This window comes from Stomoxys calcitrans, chromosome 1, assembly GCF_963082655.1.
Source record: "Stomoxys calcitrans chromosome 1, idStoCalc2.1, whole genome shotgun sequence".
Lineage (NCBI taxonomy): Eukaryota > Metazoa > Arthropoda > Insecta > Diptera > Muscidae > Stomoxys > Stomoxys calcitrans.
In genome coordinates, this window is record NC_081552.1 from 262,525,204 (window position 1) to 262,539,724 (window position 14,521).

The following is a 14,521-nucleotide window of genomic DNA, read 5'->3' on the forward strand; positions in this document are numbered from 1 at the left end:
GCTATGACATTTTGTTTTTGCATTTTAGTTGCCTTTTTCATATTTTTTGTGCCTTTGTTTGCCTCAGTTTTGCAACGCTTTGTTTCCTTTCGGCTGCATGACTGACTGACTGACTGACAGAGTGACTGAGAACCGAGTGGCTATGGTGGTTTGGTGCTTTGCATTGTGAAATTAGTTGCTTGGCTTGTATCCAATAAAATTGCACTTGTCTAAACCTTAATTCTTCATCACACTGTCATGAAGCTGCTCCTTCGCCCCCTTACAGCCACCTGCCGCCATTACCACCATCTTTAGCAAAGCCATTTTCTGGGACTTCTCATCTCAAGTTTGTTTTTCCTATGGCACTAGATGACGCTTGAGAAAGAAAACCGCCAAGAAAAAACAAAGGCGTACAGAAAATCAAACTACAAATACTAGGGGAATCAGCGGCGACGATCAGGAATCTACTGCAACCAAAGGCAAGTCGCCATCCAAATGAATTGCTGAAAAAAGTCAAATGGTTTGTTTGCCATTCTTCTCATCGAAACATTTCCAGAGCCCTGCCTGCGAACAGTTACAAATGCAATCGTGACAGCGCCAACTAATCCAGGCACGTTCTTGCATCCTGGCTCTGTGTGGGTAGGTTGGTTGCTTGGTTATGTCTGGACAGCCGGTGTCACACCCTTGCAGTCGCTTAAAACCCCAGTCATTTGTCTGCAGAATAGTTTATCTGTCTATAGTGTTTGTGTAACTATTATTCATCATAATAAATTGCATTTTCTCAGTTTTCTTTCTTGTTTAATTTCCTTGTCCATGTCATGCCAATGCCTGAAAGTATGCAATTCATTTCGTATTCCTTGATTTTTATTTTCCATTTGGCTCGGCATCCCCTCATCTCGGGCAATGGGTAATCTTTGCGTTTCTTTCTTTTTGCCTTGATTGTATTCTAATGTAAATTGTCTCGTAGAAAATTAGCTCGATTGTGTACCGCTGTAGAGTATTGACACGGCAGAGATGAGATGCGTTGCAATTAAAATCCAAATACAGAGTGATCTTTATTTATAACAAAACAAAGCTTAGAACTAGAAATGTATAACAACGTATGTACATGGATATGTATGTATGTGTGTGACAGTATGTTACATTAAAGAGATGCAAACAGCAAGCAGATAAACATTTAAATACGAGTGAGAGTGTTTACCACTTGTTCTTATGGATAATAAGAAAATAAGAATAAGGTGAGGGAGAAAACGTACATTAGACTGGAACGTAAATATGTTTATACTGAATACTCTATATGCTCCCCCTAAAGTTGTTAATAACATATCAATCAAATACAAACAATATCAATGAAATTATAAAGTAATAATGAATTGAGTAGACAAAATTGTATATTATCAATTGGTATCTAAATTGCTGTTTGTACCTGAATCCGGTTTTCTTACTACTCTTCCTCCCTCTCGTGGTCTGAGTTCTCTTCTAGTGTGTGAAATATCTTCAGTCGTTTGCATCTGCTGTGGACCATCTGAAGACAAGGTATTTGTTGTAGGTGCTTGCAAATCGACGATTTGTTGTTGTTTTTGTTGTTGACCTCTTATCTGATCTAGATGGCGTTTAATGATATAGTTGTTGTGTGATAAAATGCACGAATACGATTGAGGTCCAAGTTGTTGTTTTATCTTTGCTTGTGCCCAACTGGATTTGTTAGGATTACGGTAATCACGTACCATTACCTTCTGACCTTCTGTAAATTGAATATTTCGATTACCTTTGTGGTTTCGAACGTTGTTTTCTTGTGCATTTATTATCTTTTCCGTAGTCGTTGGTGGTTTTAAAAGACTAAACCGGGTTTTTAGTTTTCTGCCAAAGAAAATCTTTGCTGGACATTCACCAGTGCTACAATGGGTCATGTTGCGATAGTCCATTAAAAATCGGTATAAAATTTGGTCTAAATTGGCATCTTTATTTTGCTCCAAGTTAGCATATATGGATTTTTTAAACGTTTTAACGAAGTTCTCAGCTTGGCCATTAGTTGATGGATGTCCAGGTGCAGTTAAGATGTGTTTAATTCCATTCAAGGACAAAAAAGTTTCAAAATCATGTGAAGTGAATTGTGTGCCATTGTCACTTACAAGTGTGTCGACAATACCATAACGTGAAAACAGTTCTCTTAACCTTGAGACGGTGAATGCTGTCGTCATATCTTTAGTCTTGAAAACTTCAACAAATTTTGAAAATGAATCGATGACGATTAAAAAGTAAAAATTTCTTATCGGACCAGCAAAATCAATATGTATTCGGCTCCATACCGAATCATTTGGCACCCATGGTATTAAACTGCTTTTCTCAGGACTGGATTGTAGTTTTTGGCACGGTAGACAGTTCTTAATTAAGTTCTCAATGTCTTTGTCAAGGCCTGGCCACCATATGTATGACCTTGCAAGGGCTTTGGTTTTGACAATCCCCAAATGAGAACGATGAAGTTCATTTAGAACTTTTTCTTTTAATTTATCAGGTATTATTGTTCGATAACCCCATAAAATACAACCATATTCAACGGTTAGTTGGGTATACTTTTCCCGAAATGGTGTGAAATTGGCACCAGCAATATTATTGAGTGTGCCGTTGGAGATACAGTCCACAACTCTTGACAAAATCGGGTCTCGTCTCGTTTCACGAGAAATATCTTTAAAATCGATTTTAAAACCTGCTTCATTGGCTTCAATAAAATTTATGTAAGAATTTTCAACATTATCAGATTGAAATTCTTTTTGAGGCATCCTTGAAATGCTATCTGCTTCATTCTTAATTCCTTTCACATATTCTATGGTATAATTAAATCCAGAAAGAATTAATGCCCATCGTTGCATTCTTGCTGAAGCCATGACAGGCAAACCCTTGTCGCTACCAAAAATGGCCAATAATGGGCGATGATCCGTTCTTAAAATTAATTTGTTTCCAAGCAAATATTGCCTTAGTTTAGTAACACTAAACACAATGGCTAGGGCTTCTTTCTCAAGAGTGCTGTAATTCTTCTCGCTTTTCGTCAAAGCTCGGGATACAAATGCTATCGGTTTTGTTGTTTCAGAGAACCTGTGTGATAAAATTCCAGCTACCGCATTATTTGAAGCATCAGTAGTTAATATGATTGGCAAGTCAGGATTAAAATGAACCCAGATTTGGTCTGAAGTAACAGACTTCTTTATATCCTCAAACGACTTATGACATTTGTCTGACCAATCGAAGGCTACATCTTTGCTTAATAAATTATATAGTGGAGACATGATTTTTGCAAAATCATTAATAAATTTCGAATAATAATTTGCCATGCCCACAAAAGCTCGTAATTCAGAAATATTCTTTGGAATAGGACACGAGATTATTGATGAAATCCGGTCATTGTTCTTTCTTAATCCATGTTTGTCGATGTTAAATCCCAAATAGGAAATTTCAGATTGAAAAAATGCTGATTTGTTTAAATTGAGCTTCAATCCTGAAGACTGTAGTTTTTGAAGTACACGCTTCAAAGTCCTGATATGCTCTTGCATATTTTTGCCAGTGATGGTTATGTCATCCTGGTAAACAACAACATAGGGAATATCTCTTAAAAGATTTTCCATTGTTTTTTGAAAAATGGCCGCAGCCGTTTTGACACCAAATGGTAGTCTCTTCACCTTCAAAGTACCAATATGCGTACTCCATGCGCATAAAAATTGAGACTCTTCATCCAAAACAAGCTGATTGTAAGCATTGGATAAATCAAGCTTCGTGAAAACTTCACCACCCTCCAACGATGCGAAAATCTCATCGATTCTGGGTAAGGGATATTTAAAATCCAATAAAAATTTGTTTAATGTGACCTTGTAGTCACCGCATATCCTCAAATCGCCGTTTGGCTTTAAAATTGGAACTAAAGGAGTTCCCCAATCGGAATTATCAACCGGCTCCAAAACACCAGAACTTATTAAGTCTCTTAACTTCTTCTCTATCTTGCCTTTCCATGCCAATGGTAAAGGTCTTGGTTTACAAAAAACAGGAGCTGCATCCTCAGCAATTTTTAAAGAAATTTTGCTCACATTGTATTCTCCCAACTTGTCTTGAAAAACCTCAGAAAATTCATTTTTAATTTGTTCAATAATCGTTGCATTAGAATCCATTGAACCAATATTGTTAACTTGCAACAGCTCAAAATTAAACGATCGTAAAAACGAACGACCAAGCAGGGGTGGATTTGATGAATTTACAACAACAACAACAACTGATTTACTTTTACCTTGAAAAGTCACCGACGCATCGTATTCGCCTACCAGCTTCAACTTGTCACCATTGTAGTCTACATATGGTATATTGCATGGGCGAAGTGTTTTCTTAATGTTGTTCTCCTTATAAAAACAAGCAGGCATCAACGTACACGGAGCACCCGTATCACACACAGCATTAAGCTCAACTCCATCAATTACAACCTGAAGAGAATACACATCACTAGATTTGCGCTCAGCCACACTGAAAATTGAATAATTAAATAAATCATCATTATCATAATCATCACCATTGTTATCAATATCATTAGATACATAATTCACACTTCTCTTTTTATTATGACACACAGAAGCCAGATGTCCATTTCTTCCACACGAATGACATTTGCTCTCCTTGTATTTACAAGCTTGAGAGCTGTGGTTGCGCCAACCGCAATGAGAACAAGCTGCCTTTTTTTCAACTTCCATTCTGTTATCGCGACTGCCGCTTCTGTTATTTTCATAGCCATTGCCTCTGTTGTTGTTATAACCATTGCCTCTGTTACTGCTGTTACCACTGCCTCTGTTGCTGTTACTGCCTCTGTTACCGCTGCTGCCATAACCTCTGCCACCACCGCCACTGCCGTTATACTTGTTGGAGAGTCTTTGCTTTTGCACCAAGTTCACAGAACTTTGCTCCCTCTCTGCCTCTTTTGCTATGCTTTTCGTCTCCATGATCATCGCTTTTTTCAACGCCACTTGCACCGTTAGACTTTCGTCCTCTTCACACAGTCGTTCGAAGATGAAATGTGGCAAGCCCATCACAAACTGATTTAAAACAAAAGCATCCAAGTTTGCACCAAATTTACAATTAAGCGCCAATGTCTTAACTCTGGCATACCACTCAGCAACCGTTTCACTATCACTTTTTGTTGAGACATGAAACTTTTTTCTTTCGCTGAACACTATCGTAGGTGGGGTGTACTGCGTATCCAATATCTCGCACAACTCCTCATATTTTTTTGACACAGGGGACACTGGACTGCATAAACTATGCAACATTTTATAAGCCACGGCACCAATTGATTTTAATAAAATCGACTTTTTCACATTGTCGTCCGTGCAGCTTATTTCACAAAAATGTATGTCCAGACGCTCTTTCCATACATTCCACGCCTCTACACTTGGGTTAAATTCTGGCACATTAGAAGTCTGGAACACTGCAATTTGACTGGCTGCAAAACTTTGGTTTCCTTCTCCTTCCATCTTAGGCGGCATTTATTTTTTTGCTCTGTTTATCACTTTTTTTTTTATATAAAATGACTTATTTAAGTTCAAAAAAAAAAAAAAATTTTTTTTATCCTCGTCGCCAAATATGTAATGTATTGACACGGCAGAGATGAGATGCGTTGCAATTAAAATCCAAATACAGAGTGATCTTTATTTATAACAAAACAAAGCTTAGAACTAGAAATGTATAACAACGTATGTACATGGATATGTATGTATGTGTGTGACAGTATGTTACATTAAAGAGATGCAAACAGCAAGCAGATAAACATTTAAATACGAGTGAGAGTGTTTACCACTTGTTCTTATGGATAATAAGAAAATAAGAATAAGGTGAGGGAGAAAACGTACATTAGACTGGAACGTAAATATGTTTATACTGAATACTCTATACTGTGGATGGGGGCAAAATTCAAAACGATTTATTATGAGGGTGGAGTAATCGTTATTGCTTGAGCAAACTTGCTTGCTTTTTATTGTAAAATTGTATTGGTTGTATGTGTGTGTGTACATGTATGAGTGTGTTTGAGCTTAGGATGTGGGTGACCGCAAAGTATGCCGTAATTTGTAATATTGAGTTTTATCATTGCGGATAGACCTAAAAATATGCACATAAATTAAATGATAATCGAAAAAAGAAATTGTTGCATTGAATTTTAATTAGCCACGGATGGCATAATTTTTTTGTAAGTGCGACATGGTTTAAAATTTTAGGAAACCATTGAAATTAATCCATAGTTATAGTAAAACAAATTAAACGAATAAATGCAGTATTTAACAATCCTAGTGGACATAATATAATATTTATAATATTTTTGCTTTATAGATGAATGAATGTGGCGACTTCTGTTAAAGATTTTATCTTTTGGACAATGTTTGAGTTGGGCAAAATACCCGTTGGGCGAACGAGTTGTTGTTGTAGCAGAGTATTGTATACTGAGTCGGCCTTACCGTACCAATCCGGTACGTACAATTGGCGGTCATGGGATGGAGTGATCAATTTGGCGGGTGACCCAAGTTGACGACTATGAATCCGATCATTATCTTGTAGCAACAAGGGTTCGCCGTATACGCATAGGGAATCGAATAATCGAATGACTCAACTGTTTGAAGAAAACACTGCTTGTTCCTATACTATATCCACATTGAGTTCCGTCTGCAACACATCGAAATATCCATTTCCGAACCTATAAAGTTTATATATTCTTGATCATCGTAAAAATCTAAGACGATCTAGACATGTTCGTCCGTCTGTCCGTTGAAATCACGATGCAGTCTTTAAAAATGGAGATATTGAGCTGAAACTTTGCACCGATTTTTGTTTTTGTTGTTGTTGTTGTAGCAGTGTGTTTAACACCGAGACGGCAGCTCTTGCCGATGGAGGATTCCATCGGGTCAATCCGGTACGTACAACCGGTTGCCATGGGATTGATTTTTGTTTTTGTCCATAAGCAGGCTAAGTTTAAAAATGGGCTATATCGGACTATATCTTGATATAGCCCCTATATAGACCGATCCGCCGATTTCGGGTCTGGCGCCCATAAAGGGCACATTCATTGTCCGATTATGTGAGTTGTATTGGACCACTCGACATCTTTTTTTTCCATTTGGCCCAGATCGGTCCAGATTTGGATTTAGCTGCTATATAGACGCTCCGATTTAGGGTCTTAGGCCCATAAAAGCCACATTTATTATCCGATTTTGCTGAAATTTGGGACAGTAAGTTGTGTTTGGCCTTTCGACATCCTTCGTTGATTTGGCCCGGATCGGTTCAGATTTGGATATAGCTGCCATATAGACCGATCCTCCGATTTAGGGTCTTAGGCCCATAAAAACCACATTTGTTATCCGATTTTGCTGAAATTCGGAACAGTGAGTTGTGTTAGGCCTTTCGACATCCTTCTTTAATTTGGCCCAGATCGGTCCAGATTTGGATATAGCTGCCATATAGACCGATCTCGCGGTTTTAGGTTTTGGGGCCATTAAAAGCGCATTTATTGTCCGATGTCGCCGAAATTTGGGACAGCGAGTTATGTTAGGCCCTTCGGCATCCTTCTTAAATTTCACTCAGATCGGTCCAGACCAAAGCTGCCATATAGACCGATTTTCGATTTAATGTTTTGGGCCCATAAAATGCGTTTTAATTGTCCGATGTTGCTGAAATTTGGCACTGAGAGTTAAGTTCAGCCCCTCCACATATTTCTGCAATTTGGTCTTGATCGATCAAGATTTGCAAATAGCTGCCATATGGACCGATATCTCGATTTAAAGCCTTGGCCCCAAAAAAGAAGCCGATTTAGCCGAAATTTGACACAGTGACTTATGTTAGGCTTTTCGACATCCGTGTCGTATATGGTTCAGATCGGGTTATTTTTACATATAGCTACTTAAAAGACCAATATTTTGTTATACACAATGAACAATGACTTGTACTTATTAGTATTTAGTCCAAAACGGAACTTATAACGATATAGCTGCTATGGGGCATAAGGTATGCATTTTGCACCATATTTTGGTGAGTATCTAAAGTTCGGCCCGGCCGAACTTAACGCCTTTTTAGTTGTTGTTAGTCTATTCATTGACCTTTCCAATGATCTCACTGGCAGCAAGACATCGAAAGCTAATTGAGATACCCAGCAGCTGTTATGAAGCCGAAATATATTCAGACTCAAGCTACTGTAGAGTGTGCCGAAAATATGGGGAACCAATTTTTCGAAACTGTCTATATGTTAACGTAACATAAATATAGATACCTTCAAACCAATCCCTTACATCGTTATTTAGGGTTGTATATTGTCCAATTATAATTCGGCTTAGCAACAGGAGCCGATGGGTTGCCTGCAAAGGGTACACGACCGCTAAGAATACAGTGTCTTGCGCTGATGAGAGTGTTGCTTAGAATCGTAATCGTGAAGTCGTATTCTTGTCTAATCGATAACAAAAAGGGGTGTGAGTTATACAATGAGAAGACGGATATCTGAGCAACACACCATAGGTGTTTGATAAAACAGCGACAAGCCACCATATATTTCTTGCATAGGTAAAAATCCCAGAGCCTTAAACGGGTTCTTTGACCATTCGAATGCATGTTTTAACCAGCGTACAACTTATTGTAATAACATGTCTGAAGAGCCTCTGATAGCTCAATACCCACATTGTCGACTTGGCCATTTAGGTGAATTATATAACTCCCAATATGAAACGTTTTGTCTCCTTTAGAAATGGGCCAATGCATATCCGATTGGCCAATGATTAAACTGTACATAGGCATGCACAAAAACAAATTCATATGCATCGTAGTAAACCTAGTACAAGTCATAACAATGATTCCGATTACGGGGGCATCTTAACAAATTCACGGTCTCGCCTTGTCTTACCGTTGCTTCGCAGAAGTTGGCCCAATTTGATCATTTAAAGAAGTTTATCTGGACCTACTAGGAGGCCACCGTGGCGCAGAGGTTAGTATGACGCCGAAAGCCTGGGTTCAAGTCCCGTCGTGAACATCAGAAAAAAATTTAAGCGGTGGTTTTCCCCTCCTAACGCTGGCAACATTTGTGAGGTACTATGCCATATAAAACTTCTCTCCAGAGAGGTGTCGCACGGCGGCACTACGTTCGGACTCGGCTTTAAAAAGGAGGTCCCTTATCATTGAGCTTAAACTTGAATCGGACTGCACTCATTGAGAAGTTTGCCCCTGTTTCTTAGGGCAAAATTTGCAATATCTGGACCTAAAGGAGGCCACCGTGGCGCAGAGCATGCCGTTCGGACTCGGCAAAGGAGGCCCCTTATCATTTAACTTAAACATTAATCCGACTATGCCCTGTTTCTGCCTATGCCTATGCCCGTGAACTGCCCCATACTCTCCTAAAATTATTTTCAGCTCACTTTCCCTGTTCACTTTTCTAACGTTTTGTTTGTACTTTAAATTCAGTTTTTTGCTCAATGAAACTTTTTTGTGTTTTCCTCTCCCGCCAAAGAAGTTCCAAATACTTAGACACCCCCTGCACCGTAGATTCGTCATTTCCCTCATCTCGGTCGAACTACAACCTCGAAATAAAAATGTCAACGGAAATTGAGGTCTTGGTTCTAATAAAAGCACCGAAAAAAAAAGGTTCAAAAGCCATTATAACGCTTGTATAAATAATTTGAGCATTCCTTAAAGTATGCTTGAGGTTTGACTGTGCTTCATTCACTTCTTTCTCACTTTCACTCTGGGAAGGCAAGTAAAGAATTCACAAAAAAAAGTTCGCTTTCAGTGGGACACCGACAATGGCTTTGGGAAAGTTATGGCAATGCATTTTCACTTGCACCCTTTACTGCTAGGTTGTGCTTTTTAATTTCCCTTCTCTTGTTCTCTTTTCTGCTTGCAGTAGGCTCTTTGCCTTTGTTTATGGAATCCTTTTGGTGGTGTTCTCTCTCGGACTTGAGATGCTGTTGCATACATTTAGGGGCCCAGTTGTTGAGGTTTTTTTCTGTGAGATTGTCCCGTATATGTGAGTGTTGTTATGCATTATGAATTTATTGTTTAAGTCCTTTTGTTGCTAGTTCTGTATTTTTTTTTTTTTGTAAGCTGCTAACAATAGACACTTATAAACTAAAAGACCATACTTGGTACAAAGACACAAGTATTATGTTTTTATTCAAACGTCGTCCTTCTTCTGCTGCACCTCATCTTCCACCATAACTGTAGTCGTCTAAGCCTTGTAGCGCCATACTTTTTGAGACTTAATTGTTTAATTGCCAGTAAGAGCAATGTTTTCAGTTCAAGGCGGCATCAGGCAAATGCTGGCAGGACAGTATAGGACAACAAAAGGTTTAAAAAAAAAGAAATTCTATGAAAATCTATCAAATCCATTCAGAAAAGTGGCCCAGGCCCCCCAAGTACTGTAAAAGTGCATTCCATTTTTTTCCTGCTCTCGTCTTTGTTATCGATGATGGTTAACGAGCATGGCAAGCATCATCGATTGCCGTTGCCTACATTTAGGTGCTTAAATGAAATTCAGTTCAGTAGCACGATTTTAGGTCATTGTTTACTCTGATTGTTGTTGTTTTGGTTTTCGTTGTTGCACACTGCCGCACTCACACACACAAACAATCGAAATCAATTTCAGTTCAATGGGAATTTATTTGTTTTGTGTACACGTTGCCACAATAATAGAATTGAAATGCAAATTCGATTTGTGTATTTTGCGCATTGTGTGGCGGCTTTGTTGTTGCTGTTGTTGGCCAAGCAAGTGCTTTGCCAACTTTCGCTTATTTTTTGTCGCTATGTATTTTTGAGTTGAACAACACTATGCTGGGGCAATTTTAAATGTCGGTGTGTTTTGGTTGCATATCCTATGCGATATGTTTTTAAAATAAAAATAACTGAGAATGCAGCAGCTGTTGCAAAACACATAAAACTTTGCATCTGAGGGGGGTTAAGGCGTGAAAAGTAAAAGTATAGCCTAAATTCCCTAACTGCTTTCTAAACTCCTTTTCTCCCCATAAAATAGACATTTCCTTAAGCAATGGCATTTGTTATGGTTTCAGGCCTATGTGTCCTTGCCATTGTGTTTAATACAGTGCGAGTCCTTTCTACTTCACCACCACTTTGTTCTGCCTGCCATTGCAAGCAACAATTGCCATCAAATACTTTGCGCTAAGTAGTCCTTCTTCTGCAGTTTCCTGCTGCCTTAGAAAGTCCTTTCTTTTGCATTCAAAGTGCAGAAGGAGGGACATATCTACAACTTAATTTGACCTCATTCTGTCAGACTAGCGGAAAGTTTTAAAGAGCACAAGAAGAAAGAAATTGAAATGCAATGTGCAAAAGTTTGCAATGGGACCTACTTTACGACGACCACCAAACGAATTGATCAATGTCGAGTCTTCAAGGGATTGATAAGAACAGCGGAAATGAAACCTCAATATGGAAACCACAAACACAAAGAATAAGATTAAATTAAGGGTGCACTGTGAATATAGACCGCAGACTTAACCTTAATTTTAGTTAAAATTATTGTCCAGCCTAAATTTACCTATCCGATTATTTATAGCGCAGCGGGAGTCGATGGTTTACCAGCTATCAGATGTGGCGTTTTTGTTATCTGCCAGAAGCAATTAACCAAAACCTTAAATTTTGAATTTCAATATTAAAAAACTATTTGAAGGCAACGGAAGACTTAACGTACCAAATCCCAGCTCGAAGAGAGTTTCTGGGTGTTTTGAGATAGAAAAATTCAATACATGTTTCGTGATGTTAATCTTTTATTTATTATACCCTCCACCATAGGAAGGGGTTATACTAATTTCGTCATTCTGTTTGTAACACCTCAAAATAGGCGTCTGAGATCCCATAAAGTGTATATATTCTTTATCGTCATGTAATTTTAAGTCGATCTAGCCATGTCCGTCCGTCCGTCCGCCCGCCTGCATATCTGTTGAAAGCACGCTAACTTTCGAAAGAGTAAAGCTAGACGCTTGAAATATTGCACAAATACTTTTAATTACTGTAAGTCGGTTGGGATTGTAAATGGGCCAAATCGGTCCATGTTTTGATATAGCTGCCATATAAACCGATCTTATGTCTTGAATTTTTGAGCCTCTAGAGGGCGCAATTCTCACCCTATAAAGTATATATATTCTTGATCAGCGTAAGAATCTAAGACGATCTAGCCATGTCCGTCCGTCTGTCTGTTGAAACCACGCTACAGTCTTTAAAAATAAAGATAATGAGCTGAAATTTTGCAGATTCTTTTTTTGTCCATAAGCAGGTTAAATTCGAAGATGGGCTACACCGTACTATATCATGATATAGCCCCCATATAGACCGATCTTCCGATTTAGGGCCTTAGGCCCATAAAAGCCACATTTATTATCCGATTTTGAAATTTGGGAATGTGAGTTGTGTTAGGCTATTCAACATCACTCGTTAATTTGGCCCAGATCGGTGCAGATTTGAATATTGCTGACATATAGACCGATCTCTCGATTTAAGGTTTTGGGCCCATAAATGGCGCATTTATTGTCCGATGTCGCCGAAATTTGGGACAGTGAGTTGTGTAAGGCCTTTCGACATTTTTCTGCAATTTGGTCCAGATCGTTCCAGATTTGAATATAGCTGCCATATAGACCGATCTCTCGATTTGAGGTTTTGGGCCCATAAAAAGCGCAGTTATTGTCCGATTTTGCCAAAATTTGAGACATTGAGTTGTGTAAGGCTCTTCGACATCTTTCTGCAATTTGGCCCAGATCGGTCCAGATTTGAATATTGCTGACATATAGACCGATCTCTCGATTTTAGGTTTTGGGCCCATAAATGGCGCATTTATTGTCCGATGTCGCCGAAATTTGGGACAGTAAATTGTATTAAGCCTCTCGACATGCTTCTGTAACATGGCACAGATCGGTCCAGATTTGGATATAGCTGCCAGATAGACCAATCTGCCGATTTAGGGTCTTAGGCCCATTAAAGCCACATTTATAATCCCATTCTGCTTAAATTTGAGACGGTGAGTTGTGTGAGGTCCTTCGACAATCTCCTTTAATTTGGCCCAGATCGGTCCAGATTTGGATATAGCTGCATATAGACCCTTCTCTCGATTTGAGGTTTTGGGCCCATAATAGGCGCATTAATTTTGCGATTTTGCCAAAATTTGGGACAGTGAGTTGTGTAAGGCCCTCCGACATCTTTCTGCAATTTGGCCCAGATCGGTCCAGATTTGGATATAGCTGCCATATAGACCGATATCTCGATTTAAAGTCTTGGCCCCATAAAAGGCGGATTGATAATCCGATTTCACTGAAACAGTGACTAATGTTAGGCTTTTCGACATCCGTGTCGTATATGATTCAGATCGGTTTATTTTTAGACATAGCTGCTAAAAAGTCCACTATATTGTTTTATACAATTGAACAATGACTTATACTTGTAAGTATTTGGTCCAAACCGGAACATATTTCGATTTAACTGCTATGGCACATAAGGTATGCAATTTTCACAAGATTTTGATGAAAGGTGGTTTACATATATACCCGAGGTGGTGGGTATCCAACTTAACGCCTATTTACTTGAACTTATCGCCTTTTTACTTGATTTTTATTATAAACATTCATAACTAAACTTTGGTTTTTTTTTTACTTTTTCAGGTTAGCATATGCAGGCCATAACAAAACTTTTATAATGGTAAGAGTTTTTCTTTAATTTAAATTAACCGAGAGAGTCATCAATCAACATATATATGGGCTATGATCATGACTTTCTTTCAACCTCATATCCCTGTATCACATTTTGTTGATATTTTATTTAAGATAAGATAAAATCTTACATTAAAGCTGATTCGAATACAAAAATCTCACGCACAAAATGATTTTAAAATTTTTCTTTTGGCATATGGGCAATTGTGCGAACGCTAACCTTAAAGCCACATAGGAGTGGCAGTCCTTTACAGACTCACTTAGACAATTTTAGGTCCATTGTGATACCTCAGTAGCGCAGACCAAGGCTTCCGGCTAGAATCGAACCCACGAACCTTGTGCTGGTAATCCAAGCACTCTACCAACTTGGCTACCGGGGCGTCCTTAGAGCCACATATATGTAACATCATCCAACACTCTAGGAAGTTAAATATCCACGTTGTCATTCGAGAGGCTGAATTTAAGTGGGAGGTTGTCCTTGTTGCGCGCAGAACTTTGATCGCACGCTCACAGCACTGGTTGCTCCGGACTATGTTGGTTGAAGATTCATCTTTTTTTCAGTGTGTCTTCAAGTATTTGAGAGTTTTTGGATATTCATTCAGAGCTACAGATAGTTCTCCAAAGTCTTCAGCGCAAAACAATTGACTACTCAACCAATGATCAGGCCATGAGTAAGAAATGAACAGAACAGATTTTACGCAACCTGTTTCGGGTTTCAGGCATCAGGGAGAAGTTAGCTACCATAACCAAATCTGGACCGATCTGGGCCAAATTGCAGAAAGATGTCGAAGGGCCTAACACAACTATCTGTCCCAAATTTTGGCAAAATCGGACAATAA

The 14,521-nt window shown here is 38.7% G+C and overlaps 2 protein-coding genes across 5 annotated transcripts in view; one reads left to right on the top strand and one right to left on the bottom strand.

The window, feature by feature from the left end:
* The window catches only part of LOC106092868 (palmitoyltransferase app), a 448,575-nt gene that overhangs the window by 285,978 nt on the left and 148,076 nt on the right, over window positions 1–14,521 (top strand). The window lies entirely within an intron of this gene.
* LOC131997772 (uncharacterized protein K02A2.6-like) lies at window positions 1,377–5,483 on the bottom strand. The gene has a single exon (XM_059369348.1). The coding sequence runs from the start codon at window positions 5,481–5,483 to the stop codon at window positions 1,377–1,379; it is 4,107 nt and encodes a 1,368-aa protein (XP_059225331.1).